The 21,033-nt window shown below is 50.8% G+C and overlaps 8 protein-coding genes across 8 annotated transcripts; 5 read left to right on the top strand and 3 right to left on the bottom strand.

Annotated features, from left to right (window-relative positions):
* Nucleotides 1–176: 176 nt before the first annotated feature.
* TRIVIDRAFT_28531 (glycosyltransferase family 39 protein) lies at nt 177–3,416 on the bottom strand (the record flags this gene model as incomplete). The annotated part of the gene is made up of 5 exons (XM_014101449.1): nt 177–680; nt 853–2,319; nt 2,401–2,684; nt 2,791–3,080; nt 3,163–3,416. The coding sequence occupies 5 exons, from the start codon at nt 3,414–3,416 to the stop codon at nt 177–179; spliced, it is 2,799 nt and encodes a 932-aa protein (XP_013956924.1).
* A 1,568-nt stretch (nt 3,417–4,984) lies between these two features.
* TRIVIDRAFT_180017 (uncharacterized protein) lies at nt 4,985–6,662 on the top strand (the record flags this gene model as incomplete). The annotated part of the gene is made up of 2 exons (XM_014101448.1): nt 4,985–6,284; nt 6,352–6,662. The coding sequence occupies 2 exons, from the start codon at nt 4,985–4,987 to the stop codon at nt 6,660–6,662; spliced, it is 1,611 nt and encodes a 536-aa protein (XP_013956923.1).
* Nucleotides 6,663–7,930: 1,268 nt separating this feature from the next.
* Nucleotides 7,931–9,114, top strand: TRIVIDRAFT_212966 (uncharacterized protein; the record flags this gene model as incomplete). Its single annotated transcript, XM_014101447.1, has 3 exons — nt 7,931–8,008; nt 8,210–8,531; nt 8,602–9,114. 3 exons carry the CDS (start codon nt 7,931–7,933, stop codon nt 8,628–8,630), a joined length of 429 nt encoding a protein of 142 aa, XP_013956922.1.
* A 1,737-nt stretch (nt 9,115–10,851) lies between these two features.
* On the top strand, nt 10,852–12,521 carry TRIVIDRAFT_53991 (uncharacterized protein; the record flags this gene model as incomplete). Its single annotated transcript, XM_014101446.1, has 2 exons — nt 10,852–12,222; nt 12,279–12,521. 2 exons carry the CDS (start codon nt 10,852–10,854, stop codon nt 12,519–12,521), a joined length of 1,614 nt encoding a protein of 537 aa, XP_013956921.1.
* A 768-nt stretch (nt 12,522–13,289) lies between these two features.
* On the bottom strand, nt 13,290–14,677 carry TRIVIDRAFT_29324 (uncharacterized protein; the record flags this gene model as incomplete). The annotated part of the gene is made up of 2 exons (XM_014101445.1): nt 13,290–13,613; nt 13,691–14,677. 2 exons carry the CDS (start codon nt 14,675–14,677, stop codon nt 13,290–13,292), a joined length of 1,311 nt encoding a protein of 436 aa, XP_013956920.1.
* A 738-nt stretch (nt 14,678–15,415) lies between these two features.
* Nucleotides 15,416–15,842, top strand: TRIVIDRAFT_191405 (uncharacterized protein; the record flags this gene model as incomplete). Its single annotated transcript, XM_014101444.1, has 3 exons — nt 15,416–15,418; nt 15,500–15,706; nt 15,798–15,842. The coding sequence occupies 3 exons, from the start codon at nt 15,416–15,418 to the stop codon at nt 15,840–15,842; spliced, it is 255 nt and encodes an 84-aa protein (XP_013956919.1).
* A 299-nt stretch (nt 15,843–16,141) lies between these two features.
* On the bottom strand, nt 16,142–17,274 carry TRIVIDRAFT_29686 (uncharacterized protein; the record flags this gene model as incomplete). Its single annotated transcript, XM_014101443.1, has 4 exons — nt 16,142–16,683; nt 16,745–16,876; nt 16,942–17,164; nt 17,245–17,274. 4 exons carry the CDS (start codon nt 17,272–17,274, stop codon nt 16,142–16,144), a joined length of 927 nt encoding a protein of 308 aa, XP_013956918.1.
* Nucleotides 17,275–17,622: 348 nt separating this feature from the next.
* TRIVIDRAFT_28848 (uncharacterized protein) lies at nt 17,623–20,609 on the top strand (the record flags this gene model as incomplete). The annotated part of the gene is made up of 3 exons (XM_014101442.1): nt 17,623–18,820; nt 18,881–19,158; nt 19,212–20,609. 3 exons carry the CDS (start codon nt 17,623–17,625, stop codon nt 20,607–20,609), a joined length of 2,874 nt encoding a protein of 957 aa, XP_013956917.1.
* Between the last annotated feature and the right edge of the window lie 424 nt (nt 20,610–21,033).

The raw sequence follows: 21,033 nt of genomic DNA, 5'->3' as shown, positions 1-21,033 counted from the left end.
GTAAACAGACGCCGCCCCTGAATAGTTGGCCACGACGGCATAAGCAGTAATGCGACGCATATTAAAAGAATATTGAGATACCGCCTCTGAATGTGACGTGATTTTTTTTGGTTTCGCTCGTGAAAATTTCAAAACTCAGGAACCTCAAGCCAGTCAAAACAACAACCAGCTTTTCCTTACAGTTCCTCCTGAATGGTGGCCTCCTGTCCCTCGCTGGCGGGCTTAGCCTTGAGGTTCTCGGCTTCCTTTTCGCCATCGTGACTGGCAGTAGCCTCCTTCGGAACCTCAGCGCTCTCAACCTGGAAGGTTTCCTTGTCGACACCTTCAACATCGGGGTGGGGTGGAGCAACGCCACCAACCATGTCATCGGGCCAACCGCCTTCGGGCATGGGAACCTCGCGTCCCTGCTCGTCAACGACGCGGGTCTTGGTCTCATACTTGGTCTGGAATTCAACCTTGCCTTCGAGGGCCTTGACCTGCTCGTCATTCAGCAGGTTTCCGTCCTGGTCCCGGTACTCAATCTTCTCCTCTTTGGAAAGGATCTTTGGCTCCAGGGGAACGGCTGCCTCAGAAATAACAGGCTCCGGCGGCGCCAGGGGCTTCTGGTTCTCAATATCGGCAACAGGCAGTGAAGGAGCAGCGCTTGACGGGGGAAGCGATGTCAGGGTATAGCTCTGGTACTAAACATCGAAATACGTTAGTTATGATTGTTCGGAATTGTCCTTCTCCCATGATTTGATTCATCTCTCCACCTCTTTCGCCAATGCAGTCATGGTCTAATCTGCTGCCTCGCCTCATCGCTCAACCACGCCTAGGAAGTTTGCGTTCGGGGATCACTTGGGAGAGACTTACATCGTCGAGGAAGGTGTTGCAGTCAAAGTCCCACTTGTCAAAGAGCTTGACACGCATGCACTCTGCCTTGGTCCAAGGCGTGCCATAGGCCAACGGGGCATACAGGGTGAATACAACTGCGGTAAGGACAAGGAAAGACACAGTGGCGACGCGGTTAATGAGAGTACCACGGTAGCCAAGCGCGGCGGGGATTCTTGCCGTCGCAAAGTCGAACATCTGGCAAAGGGCAATGATGGCGAAGTAGAGTGCCGGGAAATAGTGGTGCAGGAAAAGCTGGCGCTCCATCAGGTAAAAGGGGAAGTAGTGCAGGGCCCAGCCCAAGACGGAGGTGCCAATCTCATAATCGAAGCGCTTGAATGTGCTGCTAGCGTAGTCATTGCATCCGCGCTGCCATCGGAGAATAGCAACACCCTTGAAGATAGCCCAAATAGCAACGACGGCCGTGCTAGACCACCAGATGATAGGGTTGCCAAGGAGGTAGACTTGCATGTGGTGCTTGCCCCAGAAGTTGATGCCGCGGCGGAGAATGGGCCATGAGGGGGGCCTGGAGTCCCAGGCATGGGAGTCGGTCAGGCCAGCGTTTGTCCTCCACATGACCTTGTGGAGCTCCCAGAATTTACCAAAGAAGCCAGGGTTGGCGTAGTTGACCTTCTCGACGTCGTCGCCGAGGAGAGGGTGCTCGTTGTGCTCGACGTACCAGACGCTGTTGGGCACGCTGCCTCCGCGAGCGCAAGTAACCTCTTGCTGCTCGGAAGCCCACTCGGGCAGCTTAACCTTGTGAGAGAACAAAGCACAGCCAGTCATGACGTGGACCAATCGGAACTTGGTCTCGATGGTTCGGAGGCGTTCCTTGGCCAGGGCTCCCTTGGACTGCTTCTTGACAATCTCAACGCGGAAGAGGTCGTTGGCATCACCTTCAAAGCCCTCGTAGCCGTATGCAGACACCTCGTTTTGCCAATCGGCTTCGGTGACCGGGGGTCGCACGTCGTGTGAGTGAAGACGTCGGAATGTAGGCTGGTGGTAGAGACGGAGGACGGTGCCATCAACAATGTGGTGCACCTGAGGCAGAGCGTCCCATGCTAGAGTTCCGTTAATTGGCTGGCCGTCAATGCCGAGGGGTTGAGTCTGGTTCTCCATGATCCAAATGTTATTATCGTCCTTGTGGGGATACAGGGTGATCTGCTGCTGCAAGCTGCCGGTAGGGTACATGAGGGGGTGAGAGTGGAGATAGCCACCCTGAGTGTTAACATGGCGGATGGTGACACGGCTTCCCATGACGACATCAGCAGCAACATCCTTCATGCCCTTGCTGTTCAGTGTAGCCTGGAACTCGGAGCTCATGAATCCATCACCCTCGCCGGGGTTGGTCAGGCAAAGGAAGTGAATGGCGAACATGGAGAGATAGAAGGTAACGGGAATGATGATGAGACAGAAGACTCTGGCCATGAAGTGCTTGAACCAAAGACGCTACATTTAAGGAGCTGGGTTAGTCAATGCTCAATGCAATCAAAGCTGGGAGGAAAGGAAATAGAATGCCATTTTACGTACAACAGAGACGTTCTTGCTGTCGCCAAGGAGGACCCACAGCTGGAGAAGAGTCAGGGATCCCACCCAGGCAATGGTGAATAGGCCAACCCATTTGATGCTGGAGGTAATGCCGAGACCAAGACCAGTCATGGCAAGCCAGAACCACCAGCTCAATTGAAATGCTTTTTCCGGTCCCTGCTCATGCTGATTGGTAAAGCAGGTGAAGGACATGGCAGTGAAAGCCGTAGCAGCAACCAGGGGGGAATCCAGAAGAATAAGACGAGCCTGAGTAAGAAGACCGTTTTCTGCACAAGGCTTGGTTAGAAGTGGCTTCTCCAACATTACAAGCAGGTCACATAGCTAAACAACAACAAATCATGAAAAGAAGAAAAAGGGGCAGTGTGTATTTACCAAAAATGATGAGGCCAGCGCCAAGAACGGCGGTTGTCGTTCGGCAGCCAACAGCCTTCAAGGTCAAGAACATGAAGGGAGCCAGGAAGATGCCGCAAATCGCAGGGAACAGACGCATGGCGACATAGGGAACGCCAGGCTCCAGATAATCTTTGCCAATATCCTTGAAATCGAAGTTGCCGTCGAAGCCCGCAAGCCATCCAGTGAGGGCAATGAGCATCTTGGCCAAGGGAGGGTGCACGTCCATGAAGAACTTGCCCTTGATGTATTTGGAAGCGAAACCACCAAAGCTAAGGAGAAGGGGAATGGTCAGCACAATGGCACAAAATGGAGCTGAGATGCAGTACAGCATAGGAGAGAGGTGAGACTCACTGGACTTCATCAAATACAACACTGGTGGGCAGGTAGATCTTGAACAGGCGCACAATGGTGGCCAGGACAGTCACTCCGAGAGCCGCGACATAGTCAGGCCCAGGGAGCAGGAAGACATCGTTGTCGACGACGCCGTCAGACTTGTACGAGGTATTCTCGCTGGGCTTGCTGGATGCGACTGGCGCCACCAAGGGCTGCTTCTCTGCGACGAGGGGAGGTTGAGGGCTACGGCCCCGCGCCGTCGCTTTCGCCATGGCGACGAGGTTGGCGGGGATTGTTGGTAAAAGGTGTAGAGATGTAGAGACGGGGCAATGCGGCCGATTCGTGCGACGGGAGAATAGAGGACCCAGCTCTCGGGGGTTGGAAAATGTCCAGTTAGGACCGGTAAATGAGCGTATCGAACGAAGGAGACGAGATGTGGAAATTAATAAAGATGCCTCATGGAAGAAGCCGAACAAAGGAACAATGGATAAGACAGAAGCCCAATTCGGCTGGGCAAAAAAAGAACCGACAGCCGCAGATCGAACGTCGCAGCGCGCAAACGGAGAGGAAGAGAAAATAAAGGGAGAAGGGGAGAAGAAGCCGAAAATGGTTGTCGTGATGGGCAAACCAGTCAGGGGTGGGAGGAGGAGCTGCGCAACCAGTTTCTCAGCTTCGCGTCCGCTTCCAGCATTGTAGCTACAGTGGCCTTAACAGGGAGGACTTAGGCCTAGGACGTTCAGCCTTGGCGCCACAGTGCTCTGCACAGCCATACCATGTATACCATGTACCGCAGAACAAGTACTGGTACCAGCGGGTGCGGCTCTAGCACCATACAAAGCGCGAGTATCCAACAGGTACTCGGACGATGGCCTCGACTTGCAGAAAAGACCCCGTTGTAGCCTCGTGTTTGGAGCGGCCCCTTGCTCTACGGATGTACTATTGGCTACTAGCACTAAAAGGATGATCCAATTAGCAAAGGGCAATGCTACTCCAGAAAAAGCATGGATTCAATCTGGGTCCCGATTTATGTATAAAATCCAAAATTTTAGGGATTTTAGGGATTTTGCGAGCCAAATTAAGCAAATGCAGAGGACAGGTACCAGTTACGTGCAGCGGCTTAATCTCATTGCACGGCCCGCATCATTTCCGTTCGTCACGAAGCCCTTGATGAAGACGGTTTCAGCCGCACTAAGATGAAATGGGAGCTCGATTCGGTTCGTAGCGAGGTCGAGGCTCCCTGTAAGAGGCCACTGTTGCTGTGTTCCGTTCTGTTCTGTTCTAGGCCAATTGACATGTGCTCCTCCAAAAAGCCGCTAATAGTACCTAGCAATATTGGTACCTGAAACCTGGACAAGGCGGCTGCAAGGAGGATCAAGTACAAGACTGCAAGATTTTGTCGTCCAAATTTCTGCTCTTTAAAAAAGAAAAAAAAAAAAAAAGAGAAAAAAAAGATACAATTATGTAGGTCCTGTTGAAATTGGCATCAAGATCCCCTCTACAACATGATCCTCTACAACAGGAAGCATACTCCGTACAGGCACCTCTAATCCCTAGAGCTTCGCGCCACCAGGGTCTAGGTACATGTACTCTGTACCCCATGCATGCAACCACGGACGTGGCGCGACATCGACAGCGGGCGGATTAACGCCGCTCCGGCTTCCGGCTCAATTCGATGCTTTGCTGCTTGTTGCAAGGCAACCAAGAAATTTCCAGCCAAGCTGCATCGCCATCGCATCGCTTTGCATCTCTTCAAGCCTTTCTCTTCCAACTCCCCGAAAAGGCAGCAGAAACAGCAGGAAAATCGCATCTTCATCTGGCCCTGTTTCCATCGATTGCGGAAATGGCTGCAGAAGTGGCAAATGGAGGTGCGTCAAACGCGCTTGATGATATCAAAGCTCCTGCCGGTGTCGTGCTGCCACCACGCGAGATTCGAAACATTCTCGAAAAGACTGCGGGATACGTCGCGCGAAACGGATCGGTATTCGAGGATCGCATCCGGGAGAAGGAACGCCAGAACCCCAAGTTCAGCTTCCTGAGTCTCGAAGATGCGTACCACGCCTACTACCAGTGGCGACTGAGCGAGATCAGATCTGGTCGCGGCACCGACATTGCGGCCGGTCGAGTGGGAGAAAGCATAGCCCCGGTTCCTGAAAAGCCCAAGGGCCCGCCGAAGCCTCCCGACTTTCAGTTTTGCGCTCGAATGCCTCACATCAACCAGAAGGATTTGGACGTGATTCGGTTGACTGCGCTTTTCGTGGCCAAGAATGGACGGCAGTTCATGACACAGCTGGCGCAGCGCGAAGCCGGCAACCCCCAGTTCCAGTTCCTGATTCCCAATCACACGTTCCACAACTTTTTCCAGCACATTGTCGATCAGTACACGTTACTTTTGCGGGCGAGCGGACTCGATGGCGAGGGCGGCAAGCTGCAGGAAGAGCGAACAGCGGAGCTACAGCTGAATATCAAGGACAAATTCCACGTCCTGAAGCGAGCAAAAGAGAGGGCGGAATATACCAAATACATGGAGGCCGAGAGGAAGAAGAGGGAGGCCGAGGAGGAGGTTGAAAAGGCCGAATTCGCTCGGATCGATTGGGGTGACTTTGTCATCGTCGAGACAATTACATTTTCCGACGCCGACGAGAGTGCCAACCTACCGCCGCCCACCACCCTGGGTGACCTCCAGTACGCTTCGTTAGAAGACAGAAACAAGGCGTCTATCAGTGCCAATCTGCGAATCGAAGAAGCCATGCCTGGCGATGAGGACGAGCTACAGAACGCAGTCGTCGAAGCAGCTCCTCCAGCGTCTTTCCCCCTTCCTGTGCATACGGGGTACGCACCACAGCAGCAGCAGCCACAGTTGCCATCCCCAGTACCGGTTTACGGCGCCGAGTTACAGCAACCACAGAAATCTGCCCAGGAGGAAGAAGAGTCTCGGAGAATTCAAGAAAGGTCTGAAGCGCAATCTCGCGTGCAACAGGCTCATTCAGAAGCTAGGGGTGGACTTGGTCCGATGAAGATAAGGGAGAATTACGTGCCACGGGCAGCACAGAAGGCGGCAACCAAGCAAGGAATGCAGATGGCGCTATGTCCCAACTGCAAGCAGCAGATTCCCCTCAACGAACTCGAAGCGCACATGCGAAGTAAGTGAAAAAGTTTCAGATGATGCTAAACCTGAACAATGGCTAACCTCTCTCTCTCTCTAATCAGTCGAACTTCTGGATCCAAGCTGGAAGGAGCAAAAGGCCAAGGCCGAATCGCGCTATGCTACGTCCAACATTGCTCACGTTGATGTGGCGAACAACTTGAAGCGACTTGCCAGCCAGAGGAGCGATGTCTTTGACCCTGCGACAGGAAACGCCCTCTCGGAGGATGAGCAAGCCAGACGAAAGAAGGCAGCCACCCAAAGCTACGATGGACATCTGGAGGGGAAGAGCCAAGCTCATCTCAATCACCTTCAGAATGTCAATGTCGACGAGCAGATTCGTGCAATCCACCAGAAGTTTGCAACGAAGAAGTAATGAAAAAGAATATGGAGCTATAATTAGCTACTATTCATGACAGGAGGATACCTTGAAATGCTCAATGGCCTCAACCACGCGGCACTTCCAGCAATTCCATCCACCAGGGCATTCGTGATCAAGCATCATCCAGATGAGCCAATGCCTTTACTATTATTATTACTATCTTCAAATTTCTGGATATAAGTGAAGGTTAATTAGTTATGGAGTTTTGGGAGCAAGGTGAGGCGACTTTTTCGTCATTCTGTGCTGTGTTCAGGGGCTCATTTACCATTAGCGGTTTTAAGACATACGCTGTGCACAAGTTCCACAACATGAGATTGAATGAAGACGGCATGTGCCAGGTAGCACAGAGACTGCTTGAGGTAATGGTTAAAAGACGCTGCTGTTCGGTATTTAGTCCTGGCTGTTCAAGTAACCAATCTGTCAGAGGGAGCCGTGGTGCGATATCATTAGCTTTGCGTTCTGATAATGGCTGAATCTATATCATGGATTATATTGCCAGGGTAGCGACTATTCGGGATAAGTAGTGGGAATTAATGATTCACGTTCTCATTTATCGGGAGCACATTGATTGGGCTCAAATTGGGTACGCTCCTGTGATACTTGCATGTAATATGACGCCAACTTGATTATAACAAAGAGGCTTGGAGTTGGTATAGGATTGATACATGGATCAACAAGTCCAGCACTCATGTAGAATTAATTAGCGGCAGGGTGAATAAATTTCTTCCCAATGCAGCGGTACCTGATTCCAGGCATCTTAACAGATAACTAATTGGAGTTGCTTGTCAAATCCATTGGTTAATATCAAGGCAAATGAAGCAATCTGCACTCAACTGATAACCCGCCCCTAGAACTGGTGGGGAAGCTTCTCCCCCACGTGAACAGCAGCAACTGCAAACCCCACCTCGTTCAGCCCGCGATTGTGCAAGCAGCTCTTATTTATCTCGTCACTCTCCACCTCTGGCCCAAGGCTGGTGATCACACGATCGAGCGCATTTCCCGACTCGACTCCAAGCAGCTTGGCAAAGTGCTGTGTGGCTCGGCGATACGCAGCAGAGTCGCTCGCCGTTGCTCTTCCTCGGATCCAAAAACCGCCAAGCTCAAGGCTCGGTCGCTTCATCAAAGAAGGCCGTCTCTCTGCCTCTCGCGCGCGTGCGTACATCTCGAACCATAGCCGTCGCCTTTATACCACCGCCAAACTGTCGGACAATCAGGACGCCGCGCGGGCGGCCCGCAAGTCGCCGGATCTGCACCGGCCCATCATGCAGTCCATGCCGGACACGCGGCAGCAGAGCTTTGACGAGATCTACGGGCCGCCAGAGAACTTTCTCGAGATTGAGGTGAGGACATGGACAGCAGCACAGCACAGCACAGCATTGTAGTTTAATGGGGCGGGTTCGACACAAAGAAGTAGGATCGAGAGAGGCGAAATATGGACAGGATGAGGGAATGAAGAGGAGAAGGGGATATGGGTTCTGAATACATCGTCGTCGTCATCATCCTACAGCATTACTAATGCTCCTCTGCGCTGCGACAAACAGGTACGGAATCCTCGAACGCACGGCATGGGGCGATCCATGTACACCGACTACGAGATTCTCTGCCGCACCAACATCCCCGCCTTCAAGCTGCGCCAGAGCAGCGTGCGCAGACGATACTCCGACTTTGAATACTTCCGCGATATCCTCGAGCGTGAGAGCGCCCGCGTGACGATCCCGCCCCTGCCCGGCAAGGTCTTCACCAACCGCTTTAGCGACGATGTCATCGAGAACCGACGAGCCGGCCTGGAGAAGTTCCTCAAGATTGTCGTGGGGCACCCACTGCTGCAGACCGGCAGCAAGGTGCTGGCCGCCTTTGTCCAGGGTATGTCAAGAGTGTCTTTTATGCTCGCTGAGAGTGTGTTGAGGCTGACTGAGGAAATGAATACTCACAGACCCCAACTGGGATCGCAACGCATGGTGATGAAGCTGCTGTTGCTTAGTTGTCGTGGATCGCCTCCGAAAGAGCAGCAGTGAGGCTACCAATTCCTCCTGACGATGAGCAGAATCCACAAAATTCTCCATTACGATTTATCCACCATCCCAGGCGAATGGCAGATGTAGCTGGTATGGCGCTTCAGAGAGGTCGGCACGCATTTGAAGCGGACTTGCGTTACCACAATTCCTTTTCAATGCGGACTGGCTTCGTCGCCATCTGTCATGTCATCTGCTGTCTTTCTCTGTTCCTTTTCCTCCTTTTCTTTTTCTTCCCGATTTCTTTATTCTGCCTTTGCGATTTCACTCTCCTTATCACACCCTTTGATGCACATCATCTTGGCCCGAGCTTGCTGGATATAGCCAGCACATGATTTGCATCACAAGGAATGATACAAACGACACGGCGTATTCAGGCTAGCAGCGTTCAATGTACATAATAGTAAATACTAAAATATGAAATCATTCCCTTTACACTGCTTCGCTTGTTTTATGGTCTTTAAGAAATTACGAGATCGACTCTAGGGTAGATGGGCCTGTATGATTCTCGAGATACTTAACAGTCAAATGCTACCAAGTTAAGCAAATGGTTCGCTTCGCCTCGGTATTGATAAGAGTTGCCCTATCGCATCCAACTCCTCCGTATAGAAAGTTCCCTCTCAGGCCTGAACGGTGACACAGAACTCGGTCCCGATATTCGGTTCCGGCGTATTTGTGGATCTGGTCCGAGACAGCGATTCTTCGTGTAGATCCACAACGATGTCATAATCTTGGCACAGTTTGACTTATTGGGAAAATAATATTGGACCTGCGAAACCTGAAGATTTTTTGAGCTGAATGGGAGCAAGATTTGGGCCAATGATCGTTGTCTTGTTCACTGAGAGGAAGAAGAGTTTTTAAAAATTCTGGGCGTGGCTTTTGCTTTTGCCTGGAAAGGTGGATTGCTGGGTGGGTACATGTGCGTATTGATGGTTTGAAATCTGCGATTGCCAAGATTGAGGCTCTTCAAGCTGAATATGGTAGCTATGCCGAGTGATGTAAATCTGGATATAGAAATGACTGAATGCATAGCCGTTTTGCTGAATCCTAACTTGAACCTCTTTACTAGTGCATCGTTAATGGACGTCTGGACGAGAGTCAGCGTCTTTCCCCGTCTTCATGCTACCAAACCCCATGGGCTCCTCCATATAAACAAGTCGGGAACTATCTCCAGGAAAACCCTTATTCTGTCAAGGCCATGTGCTTCAAAAGCACGCCAAACTCCTCCATCTCAGCGGAGACACACACTGGCTATCGAAATTTTTGGCAAGCCTCACGTCTCGGGTGTGCGGCGCCGATTTGCATGTGGTGATCGACACTCGGCATCCCGTTCCCAGTAGTCGCACGAATCAAGAGGGTGGAAGATCCCAGTATGCATATCGGATTCCGTCGCAAAATGACTCGCTTCAATGGGCCGCAAGTGCTGATTTGAGGAGACAAAAACTGGAACCGTCGTTGTTTTTGTGAGTGTGCCGGTGAGGTTCCGGCTGTCGAGAGCCGGGTACGTGTATCAAAAGCTCGAAGCTATCCAACCAAGTCAACGTCTTTGAGACACAGGTTTCCGTTTTGCATCAACGAGTATGAGCTGGAAATACTACAAATGCCAATGAATTTGAATCATCTGAACGATATTTAGTGAGAGGAGAACTGGCTTTGTAATTGCATCCAAAACTAACGCGGGTGTAAATCCGCAACTCTGCTAGATAAACCACTCAACCGGGTTTCTAGAGTCGAAAATCTCCATCTGCTCGCATAATGAGTGAAACAGTTATGAAGATCTTACGTTGAATAGAAACAAGAGTCCATCCAGTTGGCCGCTGTATCTCATACAATCTCTATCTACGGGCTCCGCTCGATCGTCACCACGACCCACCTTGTGAATTCGCGTGCCTCGGACTAGGACTCTTTGCAATCTGCTTCGATACAAAGATCAACAGCTTCGGGCCATTATGATGTCATGTGGATAAGGGACCGTTTTGAACTGATCAAGTATCTTGACCGACTTGGGCCTCAGAGGACTCAATCCAAGTATACATTTATCGATATATATAACGATGCTCGACCCCATGTTTCCTCCAGGTTTCGGTTCCCCATTATTCAAGTCGAGCAAACGCCTGCTCTGTATTATACCGTAGACATAGTACACGTTGTATGTCTTGAGATAATCCATCATGGCGCCTCCTACATTTGCTGGCCTTTCAGGGCGGCCTCTCTCCATGGCCGTCTCAACCATTGCTACTATTGCATTCCTTCTCTTTGGCTATGACCAGGGTGTTATGAGTGGCATCATTTCTTCTCCGGTATTCAACGACTATTTCCCAGAGACTAGAGATTCCACTATGCAGGGCCTAGTAACAGCCATCTACGAGATCGGCTGTCTGATAGGCGCTGTCTTCATCCTGGCCGTGGGAGACCTGCTCGGCCGTCGGCGTGCCATTATCCTCGGCGGCATCATTATGATTCTAGGAACCATTATTCAAGTCACCCCCATGCGCGGCCATGCCCAGCTGGCGCAATTCATCATTGGCCGCATCGTCACGGGTGTTGGAAACGGCATCAACACCTCAACCGTCCCGACGTACCAAGCCGAGTGCAGCAAGACGTCTAACCGCGGTCTTCTGATCTGCATCGAAGGAGGCATCATTGCCTTTGGATCGCTGATTGCGTATTGGATCGACTACGGCGCATCGTATGGACCCGATGACCTGGTTTGGCGATTCCCCATTGCTTTCCAAATCACCTTCGCCCTGCTCTTCAGCACAGCAATGATCTGGCTACCTGATTCTCCGCGATGGCTCCTCACACACGAGAGGTATGAGGAGGCAGAGCGAACCATTGCCGCCCTCCGCGGGTACGAAATCGACAGCCAAGAGACCAAGACGGAGCGAGACATCATTCTCGATTCCATCAGAGCCTCAGGATTCGCCGGCCAAAAGAGCACTCCCGTCAAGGCCCTCTTCACCAACGGCAAGACGCAGCACTTCCGACGCATGTTGCTCGGCGCCTCGTCCCAGTTTATGCAGCAAGTCGGCGGCTGCAACGCCGTCATCTACTACTTCCCCATCCTGTTCCAAAACTCCATTGGCGAATCTCACAACATGGCCATGCTGCTCGGTGGTGTCAACATGATTGTCTACTCTGCCTTTGCAACTGTGTCCTGGTTCATCATTGAGCGAGTTGGACGCCGGAAGCTCTTCCTCTGGGGAACCGCTGGCCAGATGCTTTCCATGGTCCTGACCTTTGCATGCTTGATTCCGGGATCTCCCAGCGCGGCCAAGGGGGCCGCCGTCGGCTTATTCACGTATATCGCGTCCTTTGGAGCTACTTGGCTTCCCCTGCCTTGGCTCTACCCTGCCGAGATCAGTCCCATCAAGACTCGCGCAAAGGCCAACGCCGTGTCAACATGTACCAACTGGCTCTTCAACTTCTTTATTGTCATGATCACCCCGGTCATGATTAACCGGATCGGCTGGGGAACGTATTTGTTCTTTGCCGTGGTAAATGCGTGCTTCTTCCCCGTTCTCTACTTCTTCTACCCCGAGGTAAGTATCTCTTTGTATGCCGAGTTTTGCTCCACCCTCGCTAACAATCAGTATAGACTGCAAACAGATCTCTGGAAGAGATTGACATCATTTTTGCCAAGGGCCACGTCGAGAATATGTCGTATGTCAAGGCTGCCAAGGAGCTGCCTTATCTATCTCATGAAGAGGTGGAAGCATACGCCATTCAATACGGACTGGTCAATTCCGCAAGTGAGGGCGCTGCGGGTAAAGAAGAGGATAAATCGAGCGAAAAGGGAAGCTCGAGTGAAAAGGGAAGCAGTAAAGAGACTGAGAACTAAATGATACCTGTATGACTAGGGGAAAAAACATAGACGTATAGATATAGATGCATACTAGAAAGCTATGCCTATGCTCGCCATGAGATAATAGAGAAGCTATTTGGCACCCACTGAGTGACCTCTCGATTTGAGCATATGGGATCAATATGAAAAGATGAAGGATTATTCGTATTGGTATTCGTAGTATCATCACTTCGTCTTCATGTACATTCATTTCAGCTCTTCATCACAGCAGCCGTTCACTCACATTATATACACGCCATAGACATTATGAGTCAGGTCGCCTCTGCGGCGACGTCTCATTTTTTGGTCGCTGTCGCTGACGATTTATCCCTCTTAGAGAAAAAAAATCTTACTCTTTGGAATTGATGGCTTGTAAAAAGAAAGGAAATATTGCAAAATGCAAACATGCATACTGGAGAAAAAAAAAATAACGGGTTAGGTTCTAGAGGGAGTCGAACCCTCGCTGCCGGAATCAAAATCCGGAGTCATAACCGTTAGACCATAGAACCCGTTGCGAACCACGCTAATTAGAGTGGCTTATATACTATAGCTCACTTTGCCTCCCAACCTGCGGAGACGTCTTGATATGCCGACAAGTAGAAGCTCGTGCAGAACAAAGCGACTGATTCTTTTGTTTGTCATAATTACACGCGATGAAGAAGATAATAAGGTATATTGGTAGATAACGTTTAGCATCCAAATCTCTCATGATAATGATTATATAGTAGTACACTTGCAATATGCAAAAAGCACGCCGCCATCCCATTACATCAACTCCATCCGAAGTCCGGGATTCTCTCGACGAAGGATCGTTTCGATCTCGTCCGATAACGAACTTATTAGGCTGGAAACTTCATCTGCATTCATCTTCGTCTCGTGCTCCTCCTGTAGGTGGCTGGCAATGTTTTCAGACGCACAGCGTTCTGAGCAGAAGAGTGTCATCCGTTTCAAGCCCACGCACTCTTTGCAGGCAAACGCGTCTAGTGCAGCCTCGTCTTCCATAACCACGTCCTCGTCCTGTCCATTGTTGCGGTTTTGCACGCAGTCGTCTCCAGCATGGCATCGATGCATCTCCCCAACGTGCTTGGCCTGAGCGGAAAGAGAGTTAGCAGGTTATTCGTAGGTCTGGTGTCTATGGGAAGGATCAATGATAGGGGAATACATACGTGGCCAGCGTCATAGCACTCCTCAGAGCAGTAAACCGTGAGCCCCTGGTCGCCTCCAATCTGTGCGACGGCCTGACATACCGTGCAAGAGAAGACGTCGTGCGTGTCCAAGACCTTTCCGCATACTGCACAGGGAGGCAGATCGTAGAGCTCGTCACCCGCTATCCGCTCCTCGGCAGCTTGAGCTTGGCTTTTAGCCTGCTGCTTCTTGTTCAGCTCATCGGCCATCCTGGCCCTCATAAGATCGTCCAGCCGCGACATCAAGGACTCTCGGTGAGGCCGTATAACCCTGAGCTCTTGCGCCAGTTTGCTCATCTTCCCGAGCATCTCTTCTATGCCCATGCTCTCGTTGGAAGTATATTCATCCAGATATGGCTTCGAATCTTCCAGCGGCTCGCCCGTCTCATGGTCCATGAAGAATTCCTTCACGTAGAGCCTCTGAAGGGCGGCCGGATTCCCCCCCGCGGCGGCAACCTCGACGGCAAATGCATCTACATGCTCCGCCCAGTCGGGAGGCTTCCCGATCCCTCGCCACACCATGCCCACCACCTCGTCGCGTGACCGGTCCGGGTCATCCAGCATGCTTCTCAGTTCCTCGTGGACAGTCTGATCGTTGCAGGTGACGATGAACTCTTGGTGTCTCCTAAGAATCCATCGATACCACGCTTCCTTTTCCGACTCTATCCGCGCCTCGAGTTGCCTGACACTTGTCCTGTGCTCCTTCGCGTCTGCAAAGAGACCTTCCAGCTCCTGGTAAAACGCTTTCCTAGACGTAAACCATTCGCGCTCTGGGCTCTCGCTATAGCGCTGGCGCATCCTCTCGAGGACCAGGGACCAGCATTTTGTGCACTCCGAGACGTGTCTTTTCCCACATTCGCTTGCGCATGAGCGCTTCAACGCTTCCACGTGTTCCGAACAAAGACGCCTCTGCCTCCTGGCGGCAATGAGCTCTGTCCAATGTTCTGGGGTGATGGCTGGCTGAGCCATGGCTGTGAATGGTTGGCTCCCTTCAACCGGTGGAAGAAGAGAAAGCCAGCCAACTTCTCAAACGATTTCAATTTCTTGAAATAATAACAGCGGGAAATGAACGTGGTAAATAAAAGTTGGTTTGTTGATATTCCCAGATAAAAATGCTTCTCTGTTTTCGGTGACAGACGCGCTTCGTTTCACTCTTGATGCCGATACCGTCAAGTAAAGGCAGTAGTACTTCTGAGTAAGCTGGAAAAGAGAAACTCAGCTAGCCCAGTTGAGAGGCTAGAGATGCCCCAAGATTGAAGTTTGTCCAGCCTTGCAACCTTGGAAGAAGAAAGAAAGAAAACGAGGTGGTGACAAGCCCACTCGATGAATAACACGGTTTGTCGATAAGAATGGAAATTAAAATAATAATAATGCTATTTATACTGTACAGGTACAGCACAGGTACAGATGCAGAAGCGCATGATGCTCAAAATGGCATGTGTCAACCACGAACCAATCGCTGACCTCATGGTGCAGAAATAAATCGCCCCGGTTCTGCCTTTATTTAGCCGAGTTTATGCCGGTTGCCAATGCGTCTAAGCTCAGCTGCGGCTGACTCCATCAACGTTTGGGATCTAGTAATTCTAGTAGTAATACTACTGTAATTTCTTGTTGGGCTACGCTCAATTTCCGTTTCTCTCCATTCTCAAACATCAACCAGATTACTTGCCGCTTATCACATCTCGTTACTGCGTCTGAATCACAGCCATGGTAAGGAGCCAGGCCTGCAATCTTGTTCGTGCCGCTCTCAATCGCGTATCCCTGCTAACTCTGCTCTCTACACCACAACAGGCCGACAAGCTTCGCAACCAGCAAGAACTCGAGCGTCTCCAGGCCAAATACATTGGAACTGGCCATCCCGATACATCCAGCTGGGAGTGGCGCACAAACATCCAGCGAGATACCTATGCCTCCATCGTCGGCCACCGACCGCTCCTCACATACATCTCGCTGGCGGAAAACGAGCCATTGACAAAGACGCGAGCTCAGCTGATCAGGGTGTGTACTCCCGCTTCCATTGCACGTAAAAGGAACGACAAATTAGGCCACCTCCTGTTCTTTGCTGACGCCCTTTTTATTTGGCACGCAGAAAATGATCCAGCCATGCGGGCCTCCACCACCCCGAGAAGATTGATTCCATATCCGACTTCGAAGCCTGCTACGAGAAAGACTTGGCTATAGACGGCAATATTTGGTTTATTGAGAGATGTATATATATATATACCTTGTGTATTGTTTGCACAAGAGGATGGCGTCATGGAACGGCAAATTCAGACGGCAAGATACCCCATTAATTAAGCAACGACTAGAGTATCCCGAAAGCTAGCAACAAGAATTCGAAAAGAGAGAAGCAAAGAAAAGAAAAGAAAAGAAGAAGCAATTCTGAGTTCTATGAATCACCAACGCCGCCAATGGTATCATCCATCGCCTATGTTATACACCGTTTGTCATGCCTGCATCATTATAATCCTCCCCTCCTTCTGTGAGTGGTCTATTCTTGATTCCCAAACTCGATCGAAGCTTCTTGTCAAAGGCCTCATCCTCAGGGTGGCCATAGACCTCACGCACCAACCCGATGACGCCATCCAGTCCAATTTCTTCCTTTGCTCGGGGGCCGACATGCCAGGTGATGGTCTGGTCGCCCTCGTAACCGACTGGCGGCCGGTCTACCTTCTTGATCACATATCCCTGTCGCTCTATCCGCTTCATCGCTACTTCTGTTCTCTCGCTCGCCAGCATTCGGTCGGCATTGAGCCGCATGAGATATCGCTGCAGCTTCTGCTCGCTGAGTTCTCCCCCGTTTAGCCATATCATCGAAACGACCATTGTGTAGAATGCGGAATATGTTGCTTCTTGCTCCGCGCTTGGAACCTTGGATGGCTTCAGGATCGATGCGCTTCGGTATTCTTCTGGCAATGTTGAAGACAGGATATAGGCGCCCGACCCGGTCTTTGGCTGTGCGTTCGACTTCATGGCTGCCATTCGTTTACAGTCAGCTACAAGTGTCCCAGAGTGCTTTCGCGACGGCTGACGTACCTTGTCTCTTTTCATGCAGCGTCATTTTTTCACGGACAGGTAGCTCGCGCAGCTCCATACCCCAGACTGTCCTCAGTTGTGTTTGCGCCAACTCAAATATCCTTCTGAACGAACGGCCCTGTTTTCCGAGTACTATACCGCAGCCCAGTTAGCAGACTGCTGCTTCTCCATGGTGTCTGCCACTCCAGTTCTCATACCTCGCTCCTTGATTCCGTCTCTCCTTATTGCCGTCCGTGAATATTCGCACGAGATCGCATATCGAACCAGCTTCTTGGCCATCTGATTGTCGGCAGTCGAGGAAGCACCGGTCACCTCTGGATCGTCGTCCGACATGTCCTCGTCTTGCTCGGCATCCGAAGCCTCGATGTGTTGGCGCTGTCGAGGACGAGCATCCTCTTCCGAGTCTCCCTCATCATCTACCTGATTGGGTCTGTGTGTCAGAAGAAGCGCAAGCGCAAGCAAGCAAACGGAGCTCCATTCACTGCTGAGTTTGAACCTACCGGACGGCGTCTCCTCTGTGAAGGCGGCATGGCTGAATGCGCAATTGATGGCAACTATGCGCTCGGAATACAACCAGATACTGGAGAAGAAATGGTTTACCCAATCGAATTGCTGTGAATTGGCGAACGAGGGGCTTTGTGTAATCTTTAGAGAAAACGCGCCACAAAGGCTGAAGCGCGTCTGATTTAGTAATTATGGGGTAAATTCTCCGGTGACGATTTTTTATCAGCTATCGATAGCGCCTTATCACACAAAATTCAAGATGGTTAGACAAAGCTTAGAAGCTACTCTCTCTTTACTTCACTCTTGCTTGGGACAATACCAAGCTCTGCCCCATTCCATGTTGCCGTTTATGTCACATCCAATTCATTGTCTCAATGCTTTCCAGGGCGGCGAACGTGCCGCGTGTCTGTTTTGCTAACCGCCTCTCCTCGTCGATTCTATCCGCTCCAACTGCGCTAAGCATCCGCAGCTTACACAGCCGTCAAGAATGGATCCAGCGACGATGCTACAGCTCCGACCCCGTGATTCATAGCAAAGAGAAGATAGAGGCGCTGATATCGGGGCGAATCAGCCAGCGCGAGTTTAACAGATCGACCAAGAAGACATCAAAGAGGCCGCCCAAGAGGTCGTCCAGCCGCAAACCATCCCGTCATCGAAGGGAGGAGGAGATACCTGATTGGGGGCTGGCAGCCCTTGAAACCGAGACGAGCTCTGCGACACAAGTGGGAGCTGCGCCACAGTTGGAAGAAGAAATTGTAGATGAATATCCCGAAGAGCTTGCGGAAGAGCTTGCCACAGAACAGCCTGTCGCAGAGCATATTGGCGCAAAGGAGCTTGCTACAGAAGAATCGGCTGCAGACGGACTCGACGCAGACGAATCGAATCAACTAGAGCAAGGGATTCCACAAGATGGAGCCGCCACGGCGGAAACCGATACCGCAGAGCCCGGCCAGACCAAACCTAAACGTGGGTTTCTGCCCAGGAAGGATTTCCATGATGAACTCGTGCAATCCAGGAGCGTCTCTGTTGCAGCTCTTGGGGAGCACATCGACGCCATCATGCTGAAGAATCCCAACGAAATGAAAAGACCCAGGAGGGCCGTACGAAGAATTCAAGAAGATGCACCAAAATCCACGGTCGAGCTTGATACTGAAAGGGATAACATGGTGGACGAGAAAGAAGAGAGTGATGAAGAGGCAATGGTAGCAGCGATGAAGAACATCGATGACCTACGGCCCGCCGACAAGACGATTCTGCGAATCAGGGATTTCGATTCTCTGGCGAATACCCTGCTAGACGGCTTCACTTTCAACCAACTTGCCAAATACTTTAACCAAAAGCGCCTGATAATGTCCAATCGAGACCAAGGAAAGCCGTTTCCTTACCCCTGGATCGCCAAACAGGACCCATGGGTGGCTGCAAAGCCTGACCACTGGGGGCCGCTTAGGCCAAAGCAACGACAGGTGATTATGATTATGCAAATCATATGGAACCTAGAGGTTCAAGAGCAGGTTGAGGGCCTGGGCAGAACTCTTGTCTGGCTACAACCTCGCATCTTTGAGCTGATTGCCCGTAAGTCTTACCGATGCTTGCTTGACGATGAGCGAATACACACTAACATTTCCATCCTAGATCCCAATAGCGCTGTACTGGAGCAGCTCTCCAGAGACTTTTTATATCAGTCCAACAAGGAGAAAATCACCACAAGCTTTGATGACTACCGGATCAACATTTATGCCCAAAAGTCCACCATTCCCGTCATCCTCTCCCACCTTGACGAAACTGTCAAGTCAATTCGATGTCAGAAAATCTCTTCGGACTACATTCAAGAACACGACCTAGACGAGAAACTGCTCCAAGAGCTGGAGCGAATTACCAAGACGCATATTGCATACAATAAGGACAAAAAGGTATGCGTCAGCTGCTATCCCACTAGATTTTTCCCGGACTAATGAAATATTAGGAACTCGAAATTTCTTGGCTGCAGAAGCAGGATCTTGCTTCCTCGGGTACAGTCAAGAACACGGAAACCCCTGCTGATATCGCTTTGCGACTTTTATTGGAGCAGACACCCAAGGATTATCAAAGCAGTGTCCATATTGCATCACCATCAGACATTAGCAACATCAAAGATGGGGCCTTTGTCAGCCATCAAAGAGAAATTAGGAGCATGTCTTGGAAGGACAGGCTCAGGCAGTGGTCCAGGTTCGTCGCACCAGTCGGCCAAGCTGCAGCAACACGAGACGATATTTCAGCCCAATTCTCCGAAATGGTTTCCGATCTCAAGTCAGACAGAGGAGTCGAACCAGTCCACCAAGTCACAGCGTCGTTCGGACATGTGCTTCACGGGAAGAATTCCCGGACAGCCGCTGCAATGGCAAAGCACCGTCGATTGCTTTCACCTGTCCTTCCCCACCCCGCATCGTTTACATCCATCATGGATGAAAACAAGCCCGTGACACAACGCGTGACGATTGTTCTCAACTTTTCTCCAGATCCGAATCATTCCTCCACAAAATATGATTCCGCACCCCCCACAATACAACTCCGGCTGCCGGTGAATCCTGAAACCGACCTTGCTAACTTCTCTCTACCCCCCGATTCGGCCCTCTTTGGTGTTGCAGCGCAGCATATCAACGACGTCTTATTACCTGGCGAAAGTGTAGATGTTCGTCTGACGCAGAATGATCTACTATCGCTTGACACAAGCCAAGAGTCCGTCAATGAATTCTTATCTCAAAGCGAGCTCAATCTCCCCCAGGGTGTTCTGAAGACACCCAGCAAAGCCACGTTTTCAATCCCCAAAGCATGGGTAACCAAGGCAAAAACAGCACGCAAACCTTCCACAGCCACTATCAATGTGCCATACATATTCATGGGACTGGAGATTCATCAAACCGTCGAACTCGAGTTCCACGGCCACACTCTGTGCTACAGCAGCATTGACGCAGGCCGACACGGAGGCCACAGGCAAGAGCTCTGCCTCCAAGCCGGTCCTCCGCAAAGCACGGATCCAACACCATTTACCCTCGATGAAACCGAGGCATCACGTTTCTTGTCTCTGGTCGAGGGGATCGCTACCGGCAAATACTTTTCTTGGCACAACGGGTCTCAACTTATGCGAGAAACACCAGACGTCAGCATACTCGAGGATGAAGCCGCAGAAGATGACCTGCCACTGGAAGAAGCTCAAGATTACGAGTCTGTTGAGAGTGCTGAATCTGACCTTTTGCAAAATACTGAGCAGGACGACGACGGCCATTCATCGACGGAGACTGCCTCGGACATCCCTACAGATGAAACATCCGAGGACTCGCAATCTCCTAGCCCTGACGAGACGAAAGAGTCGAAGCTCGAGTAAAACATGGTAAGAAAAAAGAAAGAAGAAGAAAAAAAAGAGAGAGATGAGTTTTACAAGGAAGCGTCGACGACGATGGCATGGGCAAGGATATTTCCAATGGCGTTTTTAGATGAAGCAACGATTCCCCTCTCACGATGCCATGTACATAAGCATATCATGTATATAGATTTGTAGTCCTCACAGAAATTTGCACGACTAACTTTGGAGATTGGAATGAATTGGCACTTGATGAACAAACAGTGGTTGACATGACAATTGCTTCGAAGCAACCGGTGTTGGGAAATGACATGGAGGAGGATTGATTTCAGCCTTGTCCCTTTCAGCGGTGGCTTCAGCATCCCTAGCGGAGATGTACAGCGCTTGATAGCCTGTGGACAACTCTCCTTTAGCGCCTTCAGTCGCTAAAACACACCTAAACTACAGC

Source organism: Trichoderma virens (genome assembly GCF_000170995.1).
Source record: "Trichoderma virens Gv29-8 chromosome Unknown TRIVIscaffold_6, whole genome shotgun sequence".
NCBI lineage: Eukaryota > Fungi > Ascomycota > Sordariomycetes > Hypocreales > Hypocreaceae > Trichoderma > Trichoderma virens.
Note: the sequence above shows the minus strand (reverse complement) of the source record. Positions and strands in the feature narration are given on the sequence as shown.